The sequence below is a fragment of the Lepidochelys olivacea genome (assembly GCF_965140295.1).
Source record: "Lepidochelys olivacea isolate rLepOli2 genome assembly, chromosome: 6".
In the NCBI taxonomy this organism is placed as follows: Eukaryota; Metazoa; Chordata; order Testudines; family Cheloniidae; genus Lepidochelys; species Lepidochelys olivacea.
The window spans coordinates 86,051,779-86,072,708 of record NC_140416.1 but is presented as its reverse complement, the minus strand read 5'-3'; the positions used below and the strand labels follow the sequence as shown (position 1 = coordinate 86,072,708).

The 20,930-nt window shown below is 48.7% G+C and overlaps 1 protein-coding gene across 3 annotated transcripts; it reads right to left on the bottom strand.

Moving 5' to 3' along the window:
- Nucleotides 1–376: 376 nt before the first annotated feature.
- Nucleotides 377–20,901, bottom strand: NPC2 (NPC intracellular cholesterol transporter 2). 3 transcript variants are annotated; one of them, XM_084630980.1, is made up of 5 exons: nt 20,769–20,893; nt 18,212–18,288; nt 2,416–2,523; nt 1,911–2,083; nt 377–1,179 (listed from the first exon to the last, which is right to left on the bottom strand). In XM_084630980.1, exons 1-5 carry the CDS (start codon nt 20,777–20,779, stop codon nt 1,093–1,095), a joined length of 456 nt encoding a protein of 151 aa, XP_084487106.1. In that variant the 5' UTR covers nt 20,780–20,893; the 3' UTR covers nt 377–1,092. The 3 variants fall into 3 exon arrangements, with proteins under 3 accessions (XP_084487106.1, XP_084487107.1, XP_084487105.1); XM_084630981.1 differs by lacking the exon at nt 18,212–18,288 and having other exon boundaries at nt 20,769–20,901; XM_084630979.1 differs by lacking the exons at nt 18,212–18,288; nt 20,769–20,893 and adding an exon at nt 10,246–10,431.
- Nucleotides 20,902–20,930: the final 29 nt, after the last annotated feature.

Genomic DNA, 20,930 nt, shown 5'->3' with positions numbered 1-20,930 from the left:
CCTTCCTTTAATTCCCCAGTGGAGGGCCACTGTCTTCTGGCAACATTTGCCCAGACTCTCTCTTTAGGGGGAGGTGGCCCTTTTAAATTTAGGGTACACAGCCCTGAAGGGACATTTTACTACTAGCTGGTGAGTAGCCTTAACTCCTACTATGTTTTTCCTTTCCTATAACTGAGGGGAGATCATATGTCCAGCCTGGCAGTGGGCTGTGGCATCAAGCTGCTTCCTCATACCAGCACAGTGCAGGGACTGGCTGCATCCTCAGCTGGGCCATCATCCACTCCTCTCGCATAATAATAGTGGCATCTCTGGCCCCAGCTTGAAGATGATACCTTACACTGGCCACCCCATCAGACAAAGTAAAACAGGCAGGTGGTAGTTTTTATTGAGCCTTTATTAAAAAGGAAAGTTATAAAAAGAGGTTAGGGGTAAAGAGCCCCCAGCAGCAGCTCCATGTGAATTAATAGACAGTGCAAATCACTGGTTAGTAAGAGTCATCCCTGCAGAGATGCTGCATGAGGTTTGGGTTTGCGCCTGCACAGAGGAAGCATTCTCCCAGCTGTAGAGCCGCTGGCCACTGCTGGGCCAAGGAAACACCAGTGCTCATGGAAGACAAGTGGCAGGGCCAGTCCCCTCTCTTCACCCTCCATTGGCTCTGGATGGCAGATGCAGGTCGCAGGAACGCTCTGGTCATGACTGAGCAGGAGAAAAGCAGAGGGATGCAGCAGCATTCTATCAGGACAGGCACTCAAGGGTTAACAGGCAGCAGCTGACACCAGCCCCATTGCATTAGAGAGAGAGAGGCTCATTTCAAGGGACAGAAACCATGGCAGAACTCCAGCAATGTGCTGCTCAGCCACTGCCACCAATGGCTGCCAGACTCTGCCCCCTCTTAAGTTGCAGGGAGTTGAGCCCTCTGCCTATTGATGCCCCTGCAGCAACTGTACCTCAGCTTTGGGACAACACAGTGCCGGCTGCTTAGAGGCTGCAGAATTTTGAAGCAGATGCCAGGAAATGCCCATTATATAAGAAAAGTCTGATCTATGTTTTCACTTCTACTCTCCCCTCCCCCAAAGCGGCAAGCAGGGCTCCTTAGCTGGTGATCTGGACAGGTATCTTCCAGCAGAACAACATCTCATTTTGGTCATCAATCAGCTCCCACTTGACGATCAGTTTAATCTGGAAGAGATAAAGGATGTGAGAGTGTGCAGGGAGTTACTGGTCCTCAGGCATGGAGGCAGCCTAAGTTTTTTGTGGGGTGAGGAAGGAGAAAACCCACCCCTCTGCCCCCAATTATGGGAGAAACTGCACCTCTGGAAGCAGACTGGGAGCCAGGTGAGCTGCAGCAGGCTAATTCCAGCTACGCTGTACACCCAGAACATCTTGCATACTAAGCAGGGTTGGCTGGAAGATCTCTAAGGATTAGCACTCCACCCTCCAAGTCAATACTGACCCTACTGTGGTGATAGAGGGACTTGCACTGTGTCTGTTAAGAAAAGTCCTGGCCCTTTGAGCTGAAATTTTCATTAAGCTCCCCATCACCATGAGGCACTAGGGCTAGGAGGGAAGAGCTGGTGCAGGGCCATGACTCTCAGAGTCACAGGCTCTGGAAGGAGGTTATCTGGAAACACTGCCCGGAAAGGGGCCTGCAAACACTGTACACACCTTCCCCAACCCCTGCAGTCACAACCAAGCTGCTCCCCCTGACAGGCCTGGCATAGGATCAGGAATTGGAGACCGGTTTTGGAGAAAATAGTGCATGGAGCAGAGGTGACTCCTGACAGGTGACCTCCCATGCACCCCCTATTCCCAAGGATAAAAGGGCCTCCTTGCTGAAAGACATGCTGCGGGGCTGAGCCCTGACCAGGGTGGGTAGCTCCGAGACTTGGAGCTGGCTTGTGGGTACTTACACTGGGGTACTCGCTTTTCACAGGCAGCTTGTTCAGGTAGCTGTAGGAATGGCCTTTCTCAATGGGGCACTGGATCCCACACTTGCATCCATCAGGCTCAGGGATGGGAAAGGGTACGTCCACATGGAGCATCTCCCCATACACCTTCGCTGTGCTGCCCTGGCTCTCGATCTCTGCAGACAGGGAAAGGGATGAGAGGGAGATGAGCAGCTGCCCACAGCTACAGAGCTATTAGGGCAGGGCACCATTTCCACCCCATGCAGTGTCCCCTAAAGCTCATAGGGATGCAATGTAGGATGAGGTCACCAGTAGATGCTCTTCATTTCTCTCCTGCTGTGAGGACACTTCCCAGCCATCCTTCCCCACATCTCCAACTGCTGCAGGCAAGTCTCAGGGATGAAAAGTGGTTACCTCCCCTTCTGCCCTCCCATCTCCACCCACCGCTGCAGAGAAGCCACCACCCCTATAGAAGCTCAACCCCTAAAGTAGCATGTTCTGCTCTTACTGCTGGAGAAGGTGACATTGACGCTGTAGGACATCCCTTTCTGGAGCTGGCAAGGCTGTGTGGGGCAGGGGCTCACATTCACTTCTGTGATGCTCCCATCTTTGGAGCCTGCAAGAACAAACAAGAATTTGGTCATTTTAGGGTCCTGTTACCCATAGTCAGAGGCCTCCAAGCAGCGTAACACCCAGTCCTAGTGAACATGACATGCACACACCAGCAATGCCAGACATGGCATAAGACATACACGCCCCTTAAAGCAAAGAGTCTTGGAGACTAACGAGGCTCCAGCTAGAGTTACTTTGTGAACAAACTGGAGAGAGTCCAGAGCAGTTCAAAAAAAATGAGAAGTTTAGAAAATATGACTAATGGCCAATTCTTTCAACCCTTCCTCCTGTTTAGTCTAAAGAGGAGAGGGCTGAGCAGGGACCGGATAAATCTTCAAATATGTGAAAGGTTATTATAAAAGGACAGTGATCAATTGTTCTCCATGTCCACTGAATGTAGCACAAGAAGTCATCAGCCTAGTCAGCAGCAAGGGAGATCTAGATTAGACACAAGCTTATTAATGAGGAGCAAGGCTACAATTTAATCATGGAGGTCACTGGAAGTCACAGAAACCATGACTTCAGCTTGTGGCGGTTGGGAGCTGCAGAGTTCCCCGCCTCCCGCCGGAGCAGGGAGTTGCAGGTTACCCCCACTGCCTCTGGCGGTCCCCTGGAGTTCCAAGCCATTGCAGACAGTGGGGGTACCCCACAGCTCCTGGATGTGGCAGGGTACCCCACTGCTCCTGGCCACCGTGGGCCCAAGCTGCAGGCGGTGGAAGTACTCTGGAGCTCCCGGCCACTGTGGGTGGTGGGGTGACCCCGCAGCCCCCAGCTGCTGCAGGGAGCGGGCCCCCACATCCAACCCACAGTGGGGGCCCCCTCAGCTCCTAGCCATAGGCAGCAGGGGACTCTGGAGCACTGACACCCAACTCATAGTGGGGCCCCCTCAGCTTCTATCCCCGCTGCAGGCCATGTGGGGACCTGCAGATCCCCATTTTGTTACGGATTTTTTAGTAAAAGTGAGGGACAGGTCACTGCTTCCCTGTACTTTTCTTTATTGCCTGTGACCTGTCCCTCACTTTTACTAAAAATATCTGTAACAAAATCTTAGCCTTAATGATGAGGGTAGTTAAACAACGGAAGAGGTTAACTAGGGAGGCCATGGAATCCTCATCTGTGGAGGGTTAAGACAGGTTGGACAAAAACCCCTGTTATGGATGCTCTAGGTTTACTTGGCCCTGCCTCAGCAGAGAGAGTGGGGATGGGGATGATGATGGACTAAATGACCTCTCTGATTTACATGGCCCAGAGATGTTGGGAGCTTTGCACAATGAGGAGACCCACCCACTCTGCACAAAGAAGGTGCTTTGTGATTAGGTTGAAGTAGGACAAATTGGGGGGTGAAGAGGAGATGTGGATTGCTTAGGTTTGAAAGTTTCCCTAGGGAAGGAGTGGGAGCCCTATTAGGTGGGACAACTATAGACCTTGCCAGGGCAAGGTCCATACTGGCAAATTGGGTGTTAGCAGCTCTAGCTCTCGGAGTTTTGCATTATTTGTATTCAGTGGCACCAAGTCAAACTAAGCAAATTCCAGTCCCCACCCCTCCTCCATCAGGGACCCCATTCTACTCCCCTCTCTCTCTCACCCCCCCCCCCCCGGGACCCTCTCTCTCAATCAGGGAGTCTCCCCTCTCTCTCTTTTTCATAGATCCCAACCCAGAAGGGACCATTGGGATCATTTAGTCCAGGGGTTCTCAGGGGTCAGGAGGTTATTTACAGGGTTATTTAGTCCAGGGGTCAGGAGGTTATTACATGAGGGGTCACGAGCTATCAGCCTCCACCCCAAATCCTGCTTTGCCAGCGTTTATAATGGTGTTCTAAATTAAACACACTTTTTAAAAATATGTAAGGGGTTTCACACTCAGACGCTTGCTATGTGAAAGGGGTCACCAGTATAAAAGTTTGAGAACCACTGATCTAGTCTGACCTCTTGTGTCACACAGGCCATAGACCTTCCCAAAATAATTCCTGGAGCATATATTTTAGAAATTGCCAGAGAGCAAGAACCCACCACAGCCTTTGGTTGTTCCAATGGTTAATTACTTACACTGTTAAAAATTTAGAGTGTCAAGGTGCGTGAGGTAATATTTACGCTTTATTTCCAGTCTGAATATGTCTAGCTTCAAGTTCCAGCCATTGGACCGTGTTATACTTTCTCTGCTAGACTGAAGAGCCCATTATCAAATGTTGGTTCCCCACTTAGGTACTTTTAGACCATAATCAAGTCACCATTGCATGAGTCAATGCTATCAGGAAGTGAATTCTTGGCAGTCCCCGTGCACCAGGTTGCAAAACCATTTGGCTTGGCAGCCCTCCATCTGGACAGAGAACGGTCTGGGCCAAGTTTGAGTGGCATTGTAACCCTATGCATCAGGTCACAACGCCACTCACTGAAATTTGGCCTGGCTGTGTCTCTGTCTGTACAGAGGGATGGCTGGGTCAAATTTCAGTGGCATTGCAATGCTCTGGACCGCTCCTGCAGCAGAGTACTGATTTAGTACAAGACCACTGCTTAAGGAAGTGCAAAAACGGGGGTGGGGGGGGAGGAAGGGGACATGATATGTCCTGTCCCCATCCCCGAATTGGCACCACAGTTTGTACTGAGCTATAAATGATGCTTTTCAACGGTCCATAGAGAAAAGCAAAACCCTGCTCTGGAACACAGGGAATCTGAGTGGGTGAGTAACAGCAACAGACCCCAGGTGTCGGCGGGCGGGATTGAACCTGGGACCTCTGGAGCTCAGTGTATGAGCCTCTACCACAAGCTAAAAAACATATGGCTGTTAGCTAAGGCTGTAGAGCAAACTCATTAAACTCTAAGTGGTCCAAGTGCCACTAGATGGGACAGAACACCACACCCACGAGGTGTGTGCGTTACGAGTGCAGGGCAGCATGAAGCAGCCAGGGCAGCAGAATGACCTGCTGGGGTGTAATAGGTGGGGTTTCAGGAGATGGCAGCACAATGTACCTCTCCAAGCCTTTTCTCTAACTACATTCACGGGGAGACAGTGCCAGCCATGGGGGCAGCATGGGCCCGGTGAAGGAGATTAATTAACACTTAGGACTGGAAGAGACACTATTAGGGACCATCTAATCCAGCTCCCTGGTACTAGCACAGGATTGTTCCCCACCTCTTCTAGCGCAATGGCCTCCAGCGATGGATCTGAGGACAAGGCAGTGGGCAGAAGAAAATACTGGGTGAGGTGCAGGGACTGCAGGGGAAGGTGGAAAAACCAGCTTCTTTAGGTAAGCAGGGCTAGAGACAAGAAGGGGAAGCTTGGGTTTAGTGGGAAAGTCAGTGCAGAGATTCAAGGAGGAGGAAACATGGTAAGAACAGCCAGAAAGGAAGATCACGTGGGATGAAATGGAGGAGAGAGGGAGGAATCTGCAACTGTCACAACAGGAAAACAGCAGAGGATGAACTATCGGATGAGCAGGGGGGAGAGGAAAGGACGCTGGTAGCAGAGAAGGGAGTTATAAGTCAACCCTGGCCTTGGTAGGATAGAAAGGAGGCCAGGCTCTGCTTGGTGACAGACATGACACATGACAGTAGTGTCCACAGAGGAAGAAGGGGGCTATTTAAATGGCCAAGTGTCCTCACTCTGAGTTCTAGTGACTATGAAGGGTTTTGTCTTGTCTATACCAACGCATGCCCTGAAATACACGTCCTTCAGGGGAGGGAACAGACTACATGCTGGGCCTCTCTCTGCAGCCACTTCCGGGTATACACAGACAGACTCTGCTGCTGTTTGTCAAGACTGAATGGGACAAGGCAAGTTTAGTAATATTTTTCAAATAGTGTTTCACCTGGGAGCACTGGAGTGCAGTACAAGATCAATTAAACCTTCCCAGTGCCCAAAGGCCCTCATCTGCAACCGTAGTGCTTTCAGTGGGTGGGCATGCACTAAGTAGGCCCTAAAGACAGGCCGTGGAAGACAAAGACAGCATTGAGTATTTATCAATACCAGGGAAGTCTCAGTCTCTTGCAGAGTACAATGCTATGACAAAGCTTTAGAGTTCTCTGGCTTCACTGCATTGGGGAGAAATTTATCTTTATCTTAGTTACTGGGATATAAGTTAAGAAGGTTTATTACTAAACTCAATGTGACCAACACAAAGCAGCCTTGGAGATATCTTTCTAATTAGCCAAAAAAGCCCTGCTTTCCAGTCTCTTCTCGCCTTTGAGAAAGAGCAATCTGTCATTTTACAACGGCCACCCTATCTTGTTTATGGAGGCCAGAGGTGAGTTAGATTGGAGGGAGGGAAGGTCACTTCATCCCTTTGTTCCCCATATCATCCTTGTCTTTATTTTAACAAACACTGTGTCATTGTGACCTCCCCTCAGAAGCTACATATTGAGCCATGGTTCATATAAAAGCCGATACATAATGTTTGTGTTGGCTTATCAACAGCTCTGCCATCATCCATTAGGATTCCTAGGTCTTTCTCAGCATGACTGGTCACTGGTTTCTCCCTCCTCCACCCTGGGAGGGGGTGAGGGGAGAAGTCACATTCGGAACCTATCTGAATCTTTAGGCATCTAAATACCTTTAAAAAACAGCCCCTTCCTGCCTTTATTCTCCATAGGCCTCTGTGTTATTTCTCTGCCCCGACTGGTCTCTGAACACTACCCAATGTAGTGTTATTGCTCAACTTTGCTGATATGCTCTTTATGCACCTCTTTCAGATTAGTGAGATTGTTCCACAAGATGGCCTGCCTGGATCAATGTAGTTTACAGAATCCCAGTGGATACCAGCCCGCAACTTGATATCTTGCCGTTTATCATTACCCATTGTTCAGAGGCGGTTATCACCCCAGCCGCCTCTCTACCAGAAGCAGGGCCATAAAGTACAAGGTGCAGAACAAACAAGACAAGTCACTTTGTGAATCTAGCTCCTTAGGTGCCTAACCGGCCCTTCAGGCCCAACATTTAGGTGCCACTGGCACTAACAAAACCCCTGCTCAGCTGCTGCCTAACTCTGTAGGCACGTATAGGGATTTAAACTCCTATATTTCTGCCAGTGGGCATGCACAAAACCACCTCAGTCCTGATGCCACCTCACAACTAACAAGGTGCTTAGAGCCCTTGCTCACACCTAAGCCCCAGTGGGATTCTCTTCTCCCTCTTATGGGGCCCAATGCATTAGGCAGGCTCACAGTACATTTAACTCATACAAAGGACAGCTGGGGGGCAGCAGGCATGGGTCCCAGAATACTCACTAGCCCTGTGGTTTCTGTACTCATCTGGGATGTGAGACACTCGGGTTGGAATTCCCATGCTGCCTAATTTGGAGCTGAGAATTGAATCTGATTCTCCCACAGCCCAGCTGAGCACTCTGACCACCAGGCTATAGAGGAGGGGTGGGCAAACTTTTTGGCCTGAGGGCCACATCGGGGTTGCAAAATGGTATGGAGGGCTGGGTAGGGAAGACTGTGCTTCCCCAAACAGGCTGGCCCCCACCCCCTCCCCACCCTTTGATTGCCTCCCTCAGAATCATAGAATATCAGGGTTGGAAGGGACCTCAGGAGGTCATCTAGTCCAACCCCCTGCTCAAAGCAGGACCAATCCCCAATTAAATCATCCCAGCCAGGGCTTTGTCAAGCCTGACCTTAAAAACTTCTAAGGAAGGAGATTCTACCACCTCCCTAGGTAAAATCCCCGACCCATCCAACCCCCCTGCTCCTTGTCCCCTGACCGCCCACTCCCAGGACCCCCTGCTCCAGGACTGGCTTATTGGAAAGTCTGGGAGGTGGGCGGGCGCAAGAGGAGTGGCTGGGGGGCCTCCCCAGCTGGGAGCTCAAGAGCCAGGCAGGACGGCGGGATGTGGCCTGTGGGCTGTAGTTTGCCCACCTCTGCTATAGAGTCAATCTCTCTCTCCAGCCTAATGAATATTTATACAAAGCAGAACAGCTTCCCACATAGCCTGGCAGTTAGGGCAGTCCTCTGGAACACAGGAGACCTGGGTTCAAGTTCTTGCTCCAAGTCAGGCAGAGCAGGGACTTGAAATCAGGCTTCCCACATCCCCAGTGAGGGCCCCAGGCACTGGGCTATTAGCTGTGATGGGGTGGGGTGGGGCACACTCCGGGCTGACCTGGTTTAGGCACCTAATACCAGGAGAAGGTTCATAGCTGAGAATTCCAAACAGAGAGAGGCCTCCGGCCTGTCAGTCAGGTGCTTAGGACTCAGATCAATGGGGGTTAGTTGCCTAAGTATCTTTGTGGATCTGGGCCTTAATCCCCACCCCTTTCCCTTGCATTTCACTCCTGGCTAGCTTAGGTAGCACTCCTTACTCAGCTCGCTGGCTTCTGAGAATCCCTTACATAGGTCCCTAAATCTCCCCTGAGGTGAGGCTGCAAATTATTCCACTGGGTGACAGGTCACCTAAGCATTGCAATCCTTAACTCCTAAATCGACTTTGTGAATCTAGCCCAGGGTCCCTACTCGGAAGAGCTTTCAGTTCTAGGATGGCAGCCAGAGAGTTGCTATAGGTTTTTTTATATATATATATATATATATATATATATATACACACACATACACACACACACTTCCATCACTGGTAAGTGTAGATTTTCCTGAACTGCCTCCTTTCAGCCTACTTCGGTGAGTGTTTGCTGATTACTTGTAAGCATTGTGGGAGGAAGCTTTCAGTCCCGTGACAGCGTCAGCTCCAAACCACTTTTAAGTTAATGTTTCAGGAAGATTGGGAAACACTGTTGAATGCAGACAGAGATTATATCTCCGGCCCTTCATTAAGCTATTCATTTTGAAATTCTAACAAAAGCTGGCTAGATGGGGAGAGAGTTGGATGCACATGAGGCTGAATAAGAGAGGACTTCCCATTGCTCTCAAAGGGGCACTGGGAAACTGAGCTGGAAACTCCAGGAGTTACTTATTCAATGGGATGTGCATGAATTTTCCATGGCTGCTCTCCACAGAAAGAGAGAGTCAGAGGCTGCTATCTGTACTTAGTGCAAGCCTAATAGAGACGAGACTGGCTCTGTATGACACCTGGCACAAATCTGGACACTCACTATTAACGCTATTTAAACAATTAACATGGAGCAAAATGGTTTGGAGAGCCGGTGAAGCTTGAAGCAAGAAATGCAGGTACTTTATGGATCTCCTCACTGTAGTAGCCCAGGCCCTAAATTCACCCTTAGCTGAACAAGCAGAGAACCGCTGCTAGGGAAAGTCTCTCCTTGGTTTCTCAACAGACCAGAGACATACCAGCCACCAGTCTGTAGCCTAGGACTTAAAAGAGGAACACGGAGGGAGCGTGCAGTGTCTTACAAGTACTGTCAGTCAGGGAGCAACAAGGTTAACCTGCGTAGCTAAGGACTCCGCTAGGTACTGGAGAAGGGGGTTACAGACACATTAAGTGCTCCCTATGGGGGCCAGGGGATGCTTAGTAAGGGAAAGGTGGAGGAACCTTGACAGCAACTCCCAGGTGGGCGGGGAGGGCGCTAGGAAACCCTTCAGGACCCGAGCCAGCCAGCCAGCCAACAGGCAAAATACCCTCCCCAAGACTTCCCTGCACCTTTCACCCCCTCCCCAACCCTCCCAGGGGTTCGTGGGCTCCTCAGTTCCGAGGCTGAGCCGCCCCAGCCTGGCGCGGGGAGGTGTTGTGCGGCACGCGGCCCGGGGCTGCAGGAGCGGGGCTTGGCCAGGCAGCGCCAGAGCCCGCAGCGCCCCGTGGAGCCGGGCAGGGCAGGAGCCACTCACCGCAGTCCACGAATCTGAGGGGCTCGGCCCGCGCCACGGAGCCCAGGGCCAGGAGCAGAGCCACGGTCAGGGCGAGCATGGTCCCGGCCGGCATCTGAGCGGGGAGAGGAGAATCCGGGAAGCGCGACGCAGCCTGAGTCACCCGCAGGTCACCTGAGAGCCCGCGGCCCTGGCGCCGCCCCTGCGCTCAGCTGACTGCGAGGGAGCCGCCCCACGGTAGGCGGGGCCGGGCCAGGGGGTTGGGTTCTGGGGGTTCCCCTTTGGACTCCTGGCCCTAGGCCCCCGGGCCCAGCCACATCACAGACAAGAACCTTTCAGCGTGACCCAGCCAGACCTTCATGGGCCCAGCAGGGCCAGAGATCCGGGCCCGGCCGAGGCGGACAGAGGGCGTTGCCAACCCCAAGCGTTCACACGCCCCACGTCAGGCCCCCCAGAGACCTGAGAATGGATTTCTGTACATACATTCGGGAGTGTTTAGTCCCTTGCCGGTTTGGGACTGCAGGGGCCAGGGCCGTCCCTTGCCATTTGGGTGCCCTCCACGCGGGATAGGGCTGGTTGCCAGAGCTGGTGCTACTGGGTATGCAGCAGGCAGCTGCCCAGGGCACCATAAAATTTGGGGCTATTTGGTGCCCCAAATTTCATGGTGCCCTACGGAGCTGCATATTCTGCGCATGCGTAGGGACTGCCCTGGCAGGGGTGCTCGGTTCAAGCTCTCAGTCTTCCCCCACACAAAGCCAAGGGCTAGATGCCTCCTTCCCCCACCCTGCCCCTGGTTACAAAATGGGAAGCGGAGGTTCTTGCTGTCAGGAGTGGAGCTTAAGAAAGACATTATCACAAGATTTAATGATTTTAAAAGTCACAAGAGCCGGTAGCACAGCTGGTCTCTGCTGCTGGACCAACCTATCCCCTGTAGAAGACATGCCAGAGCTTGTGACTAACACTTCTGAAAATCACTGACCCAGGAGCCATCTTTCACTGAGATCGAACCCCAGAGCAGAAGTCGCAAGGAATAGCTGAGGTGTAACGCAGCCAGTAATTTTGCACGCTCAGTCTAGTTCAGGGATTCTCAAACTTCATTGCACCATGACCCCCCTCGGACAACAAAAATTACTACACGACCCCAAGAGGGGGGACCAAAGCCTGAACCCACCCAAACCCCCCTGGCCTGAGCGAGAAGGCCCAAGCCCAAGCACATGGGCTTCAGCCCTGGGCAGGGGGCCTGTAACCTGAGCCATGCCACCCAGAGCCAAAGCCAGAGGGCTTCGGCTTCATCCCCGGGCCCCAGTAAGTCTAATGCCAGCCCTAGCAACTCCATTAAAATGGGGTCCCAACCCACACTTTGAGAACTGCTGGTCTAGTTTATGGAGATTAAGACAGAACCCCCAGCTCTGCCCACCCCACCCCAAAGACTCCTCACATGGTTCCTGGGTACCCTACACAATCACCCTGACCAGCACACTCAGGAAGCCAGTTTAACTGGGTAGTCAGGGACACTCCCTTCCTGTAACTGATCAGCATCAGGCCATATATGGAATTCATTCCTGCTGCCCTCTTACCCGTGTCACACATATAATGGGGCTGTAGAGAGGCACCAGCAGCACCCTTGCAGAGTCTCCTCCATGTTGGAGCTGCTGTGGCAGGTGTTCAGCAGGCAGCTTTTCTCAGTGACTGTCAGCGATCCAAGGTAGGGGATTCAGTCTGAGCCCCAAACTCCTCCCCTCTCTCTTCCCCCCATGATGGCTCCACATGCACACTCTTTTCCACCTGCATCAGGGCAGTAGAGAGGAGTAGGCTCCTGGCACTTCCCCCCACTGCTCAGGGAGAGGAGAGAGATTGGTATGTGTCTTCCCCGTCTACCTACACCTGCTCCCCATATGGCATTCTTATGTACAGCTTATTATCGTACTGCCACACCCTTTGCTCTTCCTGTAGCACCCCTTTTTAATGTCATCCCATCCCCTCTGCAGTCTCCTTTGTAATGGAAACTCCTCAGGGCAGAACCTGACTGCCTTTTTGTCTGGCTAGTGGTGTGTTGGGTGCCAGAGTAAGGTTACACAACCTTTGTTATTCACGGGGATGCAGTGTTTTACACTGGATTTAGCAAACTTGACAATGAGGTAATTAGTTTGCTATTTGGGAATAAGTACTCCTGGTTAAATGCTGACTAAGGAGAGAAAAAGTTATGCAATTGTAGCATTGAAAGGGTGTAAACAGGAAAATTGGAGCAGTTACTGAAGATGATCCAGTGATAGAGGGATCCATAGGACTAATGTGATTAAATTAAAGAAAGAAAAATGCAGGCTGGATATCCCAACAGCAAGCTGGATTAGGTTGCAGAGTGGTCTCCCATGAGAAGTGGTGGTAACCCCATCCCCTGGGACATTTAAACTAGACGGCTCTGGACTGGAGAGGGGGTCCAAAGGAGAAGTGGCCCATAGTCCTTTTCCATCTCTCACATCCAATTTGAGCCTATGGAATGAGATCAGATGGAGGTGTGAGCAAGGCTGCACCCTAGAGGAGATGAAATCTAAGATCAACAAGGAAAGAGTTGGTTTGAGAGCAAGAGAAGCTGGTGACCTGCACAGCATATCCACTGGGAGCAGAACCATAGTGAGAGAACCAGGACAGTTATACTTAGGCTTCCTCTCCTAGGCCCTCTCCCCAACGCCTCTATTGGAAAGCCACCCATTCCTAAATTCTTGATTGGTAAATTCAGTTTCTAAGCAAGTGGAGAGGAACAGTTGATGAGGGCATCCACATGCAACAGATGAGAAGCAGCCCAAGTAAGCAGATCCTAGCTAGAGCAGTAGAAGGAGTTCCTACAAAAGCAAGTGGAAATGTTCTTCCTTCAAGCAACAGTGAGTGAGCATGTCAGCAGGCTGACCTGTAGCCTCATTCATTAGTCAGACTTTGTAAAAGGTATTTCAACATGTAGGGCACATGCTAAGTGTTATTTTGAGAAGGCAGTTGCATTCTTTGACCTGCACCAGCTATACCATGAGTCAGTTCTGCTTCATAATCCTCCAGTAACACTCAGTGATGGGCTCCAAATTTACTCCATGGATACTAGAAACAGGTGGCTACAAAAAAAAAAATGCCAAACAACAAATACATTTTCACCTGCTTCCTACTAATATTTTAAAAGGGGTTTAATCTGGCACCCTAAACTAGATTTAAAGTCACTCTGTACTAATTTGGTGCTGTAGGAAATAGTTGGCTCGTTAGGTCATGCCAATAGCAGATCAAAGACACCAACACTCACATGCCTTGAGGCAGCAACGTGGCTCGTGGCTCGAGAGGGATGAGGCAGCCTCAATCCTTCCCTTTTCAGACCTGTCAGTGATCTCCACACTCAGCTTCATATCACTCAGATGTAAAGCCCCTGCTTAGACAGATGATCCGAGTCTCTGTCCCCCAGACAAGAATCTCTTGATGAAAAGACTGCAAGAGAATTAGTACAACTGTGGAAGACTCTCCAGCAGCCACCTTTTTTCAAAAAGTTCCATCACTCCAGGAAACAATGTTTTTCTTTTAGATTGGTTTCAGAGTAACAGCCGTGTTAGTCTGTATTCGCAAAAAGAAAAGGAGTACTCGTGGCACCTTTAAATTGGTTAGTCTCTAAGGTGCCCCAAGTACTTCTTTTCTTTTAGATTGTCAGGGGAATTTTCCTGGGAGGTTCATCAATGGTTCACTTTACAGAGTCTCAAGTAAACAAAGATCCCTTAGTGCCTACGATAATCCTTTCCAAAGTAAATGCTAAGGGAGTGGCTTGTCCCCTCAAAGCACACCTTCAGAGATTTTAACCCACTCAAGTATCTCTTCTGGTCCAGCTGCTTGCAAAGTTATTTGATTTGTGTATCTTGAGTTCTTTCCTCAGGGCCCTCAGAAAGAATTTCCTTCTCTCCATCTCCAGACTTTGTCTCTAGCAGCACCTATATGGGAGTTTTGAGCAGAGTTACTCTCAACTCAAATAGCAATATCCCCAAACTATTCTGTAGCATTCTCAATAAAGCAAGATAATAGGTCACCTTCAGCAACATACTCCATGAGAATTAAATGGGACTGATGAGCTACCCACCAACCACATCTTTACTTCATCAGAAGCTCAAACATAGTAAAAATAAAGGCACATTTTCTCTTGTTCTATTTCATAGACTTTGAGACAAAAGATTTGTTTAATCCGGTACCAGGACTGGCTCTTAGAAATGCTACAAAATAGATTTGTTATAAAGGCATCAAGTACAGAATAACATTTCAAAAAATAGTTCACACCTTCTGACAGTTACTGCAACACAACGGTCTACTGGTCAACTCAGAAAAAGTGCTTCAGAAAGACATTTTAGAGCACTCCAAGATAACACAGACTAATGGTGTATTACACACATGGAGATTGAACACACCCTAGTTTATGCATACCCAGGTAGTCTCATCATAAACACAGTTGGGAACAAAAGACTGTTTACAAACCCACTGAATAAAGACCTGTGAAATGAGATAGACACACTATCCATCATTAAGACTACTGCTAGAGCTGTTCAGTAGTATAACCCAACCAATTGAGAGTAAAGTCTAGGGCTCTAGTTTAACAGACAGTTATAACTATAGCAACCTATAAAATCTCTATAGCAACCTTACATTTGCAGTCCAACGACAAACGTTTTATGTACATAGCAACAGTCCACCATGGAGCAGAACTGGATCACTTCCCTCATCCTGATCACCAGCCAGAAAAGAACAGTTAAGTTCTCATGCTACATCAACCAGGACAGCAAATAAATATGCCGCCCCCCCCCTTCACCACAAAGCACTAGACAATCAAAATTCAAATGAAAGTTTGAGCCCCTCATTATATAGCTATTCACTCCTTACATCTTATTACAACCAGCTTCCAAATCATTAGAGCAAACCCCACCCAAAGCCAAAATGTGCTCAAAGTGCTTTATTAACCAATTAAAACAGCTGGACTACCGCAAGTCCCCACACAGCTCATAGTAGCAGATGACCTCACTGCAGCAAACTGAGCTGAGCTAAAGCACATGTTCACCCAGTAAGGAACCAACAACCAGATTAGGGAAGGAAACACAAAGCACAGGCTAAACCCAGACAATAGAACTAAGCAAGCAATCAAGGTGATAAAGAAGAGTAAGGGACAGAGACGTTCTCTGCTTCAGTGTCTGAAATACAAGGGAGTGCAGAAAAGAGATATCATCATTGCCAGGAATCAGAAAAGACTTTTAAAAAATAAAATTAAAAGAAAAGCCATGAAGGGAAAATCTTGTGCATGACCCTAGATTAGAGAGACAGCAGTACACTGCTTAATGACTAGTTTAGGAATGGCTACTAATAAACTAGGGGACCCAAATACAGCATGAACCCCTCTCTGGTCATAGTATCAGAGGGGTAGCCGTGTTAGTCTGGATCTGTAAAAGTAGCAAAGAGTCCTGTGGCACCTTATAGACTAACAGACGTATTGGAGCATAAGCTTTCATGGGTGAATATCCACTTTGTCGGATGCATACTGTGGTCATGCTTACTTCTAGCAGATATCTGAGGGGTCTATTTCTTATACATGACAACACCTTCTGATTGTAACCCCTTTGGGGTTTAGAGAGCATGGCCCCTTTAAATCATTTTCCTAAGGGGCAAGGGGGAGCAGTGAGAGAAAGGAGGGAAACTCCAGGGTGTGGCTCTGGAGCTCCAGAGAGAGAAGGGCTGCAGCAAGCAGGCCCTCGCAAAGTAAACCTGCGTGAAGCCTGGGAAGGACAGGGCAGCCAGTCAGGGACACCCTAGGACAGGAGCCAGGAGGAGCACTGTGCCAGGGAGAAATTGCCCAAGAAGGACAGGCCGGACCTGGACCCAGTTTTACTGCTACCCAGAGCTGCATGGGGCTGTGAGTACTGGGGCTTGTGACTCTGCATTGGGAATAAGGAGGGAGGCTGCTAGTTAGTTAAGTGGGGAGGTGGTCGCTCTGTGTGGCTTTGCAGAGAGCGGCAGAAGAGGGCACCGGAGGGGTTTGCTGGGGAAAGTTTACTGGCGTTGAAGATGACCAGGAGCACCCAAGACTCACTGCCAGATTGGAACTTTGCTCAGGACTCCTGAACTTTGTGTGCAGACACATTGCTCGGTGTCTGCCCTTTCAGACTGTGCTACAACTGGGCCTGTGGGGCCTTGGTTTGAATGCAACCCTATGTTTTACTGCTCCCCCTATATTTCCCCTTGTTATTTTTCTCCTCTCATCCCTCTGTAAATAAATATTTCCCTTTCTTATATCCATTGTACTTTTCCGGTGGGTTCACTCTGTGAGGTTTGGAACAGATGCCCCTGGGGTGGAAGGAATTTTTCCTGTTGCATTCCTGCGCGCGCCTTCTCTTGCCCAGAGCTGCCTGCAGAGCAAACTCCATCTTGGCCATGAGGGTGCTAAAGTTACACCTGGTGGCCCGGATAAGGATTTTGCAGTACACACATGCACACACCTACGTTGTGCGCCCTAGACTCTCCTTCACAAAGAAACTCCTGAGTGACTTAGTTAAAAAATAAAATAAAATGGAGAAGGAATTACTAGAAGACCTGTGCCGAGGGGCACAAATCCCAGTAACCAAAGCTGTGCTGGTGGCGGGGTTCCCAGAAGAGATGGAACCGAATGAAATTGAGGAGGGCCTAGATGCAGCTGAAATACTGGGGGGAGTGAAGGTCCACCCTTGTATTTACAACGGCAAAGTGAAGGGCATGGTAGCACTATGTACTCACTCCAAGGAAGTAGATCTTGATAAAGTGCCCAAAGAGGTGCAAGGAGGTGGTATCCCCTGGACAATTCTGGGGGCAGAGCAGTCCCCTACTAGTGTGCCCGTGTCACTTGAGGTGGATTCTTTAGTGCAGAAATTGCAAGCTCTGATGGTGGATGAAAAGTGGATAAGAGAGGAATTAATTTTGGCATTAGGAGGGGCTCCAACACCCACAGCACCCAGCCTGGTTGGATGGGCCAAAGCACTGGGAAATGCTCTCAAAGATGCATTGAAGCCGGCATATGAAAGTGCGCCATACAAGCAGTTACGTTCTTTGTCGGGGGGTGTCCTCTTTACCCTCAGGGGAGGATGATTATGAGACCTGGTGGGATTTTACGGTGCCACTTGTCCAAGAGTGGGAATGCTCTGATGCTGAGAAGCAGAAACGTGTGCTTGAGAGTCTGAGGGGATCTGCCATGCGAATTGTCTGAGCCCTGAAAGGCTCCTAACTAGCTGCCACCGTGCAAGACTATTTAACCACTCTTGAGAGTGTCTACGGTGCTACTAATTGCAGTGAAGACCTGTATTATCGTTTCAGCCATACCTATCAGGAGCCCCATGAATGATTGTCGGATTTCATCAGGAGACTAGAGGATTTGCTATGGCAGGTAGTGCGGAAGGAAGGCATCCCCACCAAGCACATTGATTCCACTAGGTTGGACCAGATCCTTCAGGGCACCCAACAAGATGGGTTGATGTGGTGGCAACTGCAGCTGAGGGAGTGGGCCCAAAACCTACCCCCATTCCACAAGCTCATTCAAGAGATACGTGAAGAGGAGGAGTGATTGTTGCAAATGGACGCAGTGGTGCAGCCGAAGAAGGCAGGGAGTCACACCACCACAGTGCTTGGAGAGATGGAAGATGCCCCATCAGAGGCAGCGGCACTGAGAGATTTGACCTGAGAAGTGGCCATACTTTGCCATCCTCAAGAGTATCAGGAGGGGTGATAGCCGGCGAGAAGGTTTCTGTTACAACTGTGGGGGAGATGGTCGCTATGCCTTAGATGCCAAAACAAGACAGATCATGCAAGGGTATCTCAGAGATTGCAGCAAACCATTAGGGAGCTTCAGGGAAACACCAACAAGGCTTTGGGGAAGGAGCAACCCAAGACCCTGAAATTCCAAGGCTCCCCAGAAAAAAACACAAACAGGGTTACATTATGTTTTATGGAGAAGCACACTTACCTACTGAGTCTATAACTGCCACTTTGTCTATTCCTTGTACATTCATGCTACTACACTCTCTTATGCTGCTTGATATCCTTAAAAAAAAAACACAGTAGATATTTTTTACTATTACCCTACTTTCCTGAGGTTCTCACTAAACCCTCACAGTATATTCTCAAAAAGAAAAGGAGTACTTGTGGCACCTTAGAGACTAACCAATTTATTTGAGCATAAGCTTTCGTGAGCTACAGCTCACTTCATCAATGAAGTGAGCTGTAGCTCACGAAAGCTTATGCTCAATTAAACTGGTTAGTCTCTAAGGTGCCACAAGTACTCCTTTTCTTTTTGCGAATACAGACTAACATGGCTGTTACTCTCAAACCTAACAGTATATTCTGTCTCCTGAAAACATAAGTTTTTCATAAAGAGGCTTTCTTTCCTGGGGAACACTCCCTGCAGTCCCATATCAGGTGAGCAACCATTTCTTTAATCTTACATATGTTACATAACACATCTTTATGTCTATTCAATAAATATAAATTATCATTATTCAAACCACAGTAACCAGTTAATGGCCTAACTAGAAGTACTTCACCTTGCATACCTTTGTAGTACAGTAGCACATTATCCTCTATTTTGGGGTATACTTCATAGAATCCTCGTCCTCTTTTCTCCTTGGTCCACAATTCCTCGCATACCTTTTAAAATCCTTTTTAACTAAATTTTCAAATTCCTTCTTACTCAAAGGACTCTTTATATCAATTGCTGCATTTTTAAAGCATTTTTTTGCTTCCTTCTCTGCCATTTTGCTGCCAGGCCAAAATGTGCTGGAATCCATGCTAGTACTATGTTCACATTCAAATGACATCTGCCCAGTTTGTCTTGCTAATAAAGTATTAATGACATTAGTTGAAAATGAGCCCAGCTGGCTCACCCTTGCTTCTCTCTAGGCCTAAGTGCACTTCATATGTTTTATGGAAATATGCTAATGAGTGTAAATATCATGTAACTGGCAAAAAGAAAAGGAGTACTTGTGGCACCTTAGAGACTAACCAATTTATTTGAGCATGCGCTTTCGTGAGCTACAGCTCACTTCATCGGATGCATGAAGTGAGCTGTAGCTCACGAAAGCTCATGCTCAAATAAATTGGTTAGTCTCTAAGGTGCCACAAGTACTCCTTTTCTTTTTGCGAATACAGACTAACACGGCTGTTACTCTGAAACCTGTCATCATGTAACTGGAATATGCTTCATGCAAAACGTCTCTTGTAAGGTATCGTTACAAAGCTTATAATCTACTGAGTGTGTTCATCCTATTTGTATGAATGTATTGTTCTTGTGTCTGAAACTAGGAATATGAAATATAACTCTGGGGTCACTGTAATTATGCAAAGTGTGGGCCATTAATAGTGGCTTGGAATCTTGATGGCTCCTATTAACTAGGACAACTGGTTGTGAATGGCTCTGTTTACTTGCAAACCTTCGTGGGTACTTGCAGGCCAACCCTGAAAGAATGGAGAATGAGGTCTTAGGTGATCATGTCACCTGGTACTGGAATCCATCTTCTAAATGGAAAAGCACCAGGTTTAAGGAAGGTTGGGGACACAGAGAGACAAAACATTCCCGCCTTGTGCAAAAGCTATAAAAGGGGGTGGGACAGAACAAAGGAGGCTGGCCATCATGAGAAAACCCCTAGTTACCACCTGAGCTGGAACTAACAAGAACTGTACCAGGGGAAAAGGATTGGGCCCAGATGAGAAAGAAGCTTACTGGAACATCACTGAGGGGGAAATTTACCTGTATTCAGTTTCTTAAATGTATTAGGCTTAGACTTGTGTGTTGTGTTTTGTTTTGCTTAGTAACTTACTTTGTTCTGTTGGTTATTACTTGAAACCATTTAAATCCTACTTTTTATACTTAATAAACAAAAAAGTGATTTTATTAACTCAAAGTAGGTGATTAATACCTGGGGGAGCAAACAGCTGTGCATATCTCTCTATCAGTGTTATAGAAGGTGAACAATTTATGAGTTTACCCTATATAAGCTTTATACAGCGTAAAACGGATTTATTTGGGGTTGGATCCCATTGGGAGCTGGGTGTCTGGGTGCTGGAGATAGGTGACTTCCTGAGCAGTTTCGGGTTAAAGTCTGCAGCTTTGGGGCGTGGACCAGACCTAGGTCTGTGTTGCAGCAAACTAGCATGTCTGGCTCAAAAAGACAGGGTTCTGGAGTCCCAAGCTGGCAGTGGAAAATGGGCTCAGAGGAAATTCCAACACATCAGGTGTCCGCCTCAAGGGGGTCTCTGTGACCGAACCTGTCACAGCCTATATTAACCTTATTGTCTGGTTGCAAGGAGATCTACAATCTGGGCAACATAGAAAAACAGAAGTCATGCTGTCAGATTTTTACGACTACTGCTACTAAAAACATCTAAAATCACTAACGCTAAAAGACATTGGATTTCCCCTCCTGTTTTTACTCCCTCTGTGAGTCAGTTTCTGTTTCCTCCGTATCAGCAATCTGGCCCCAATCCTGCAAACTGTCCTGCAGAAATGAAGTTTGCCAAACACCTACCTCTGTGACATGCTGTCATGCAGCAGGCTAATCCAGTACACAGAGGTCAGCCCAAACCCACTGTCGGCAAGAGCGAACTGAAGGTGGTGCAGCAGTTAAAGGGAAGACAGGATGCCCGACCCCATCCCTGGCTGCAGTCCACAGCTGCTCAGAGGCGCCGCC

What these genes read in the sequence shown, in the direction of transcription:
- NPC2 (XM_084630979.1), bottom strand. Translation starts at nt 10,339, where the DNA reads ATGCCGGCCGGGACCATGCTCGCCCTGACCGTGGCTCTGCTCCTGGCC. An exon ending in CCTCAGATTCGTGGACTGCG is followed by an intron (nt 2,524 to 10,245) that starts GTGAGTGGCTCC and finishes TTGTTCTTGCAG; the next exon opens with GCTCCAAAGATGGGAGCATC. An exon ending in CAATGTCACCTTCTCCAGCA is followed by an intron (nt 2,084 to 2,415) that starts GTAAGAGCAGAA and finishes CCCTGTCTGCAG; the next exon opens with AGATCGAGAGCCAGGGCAGC.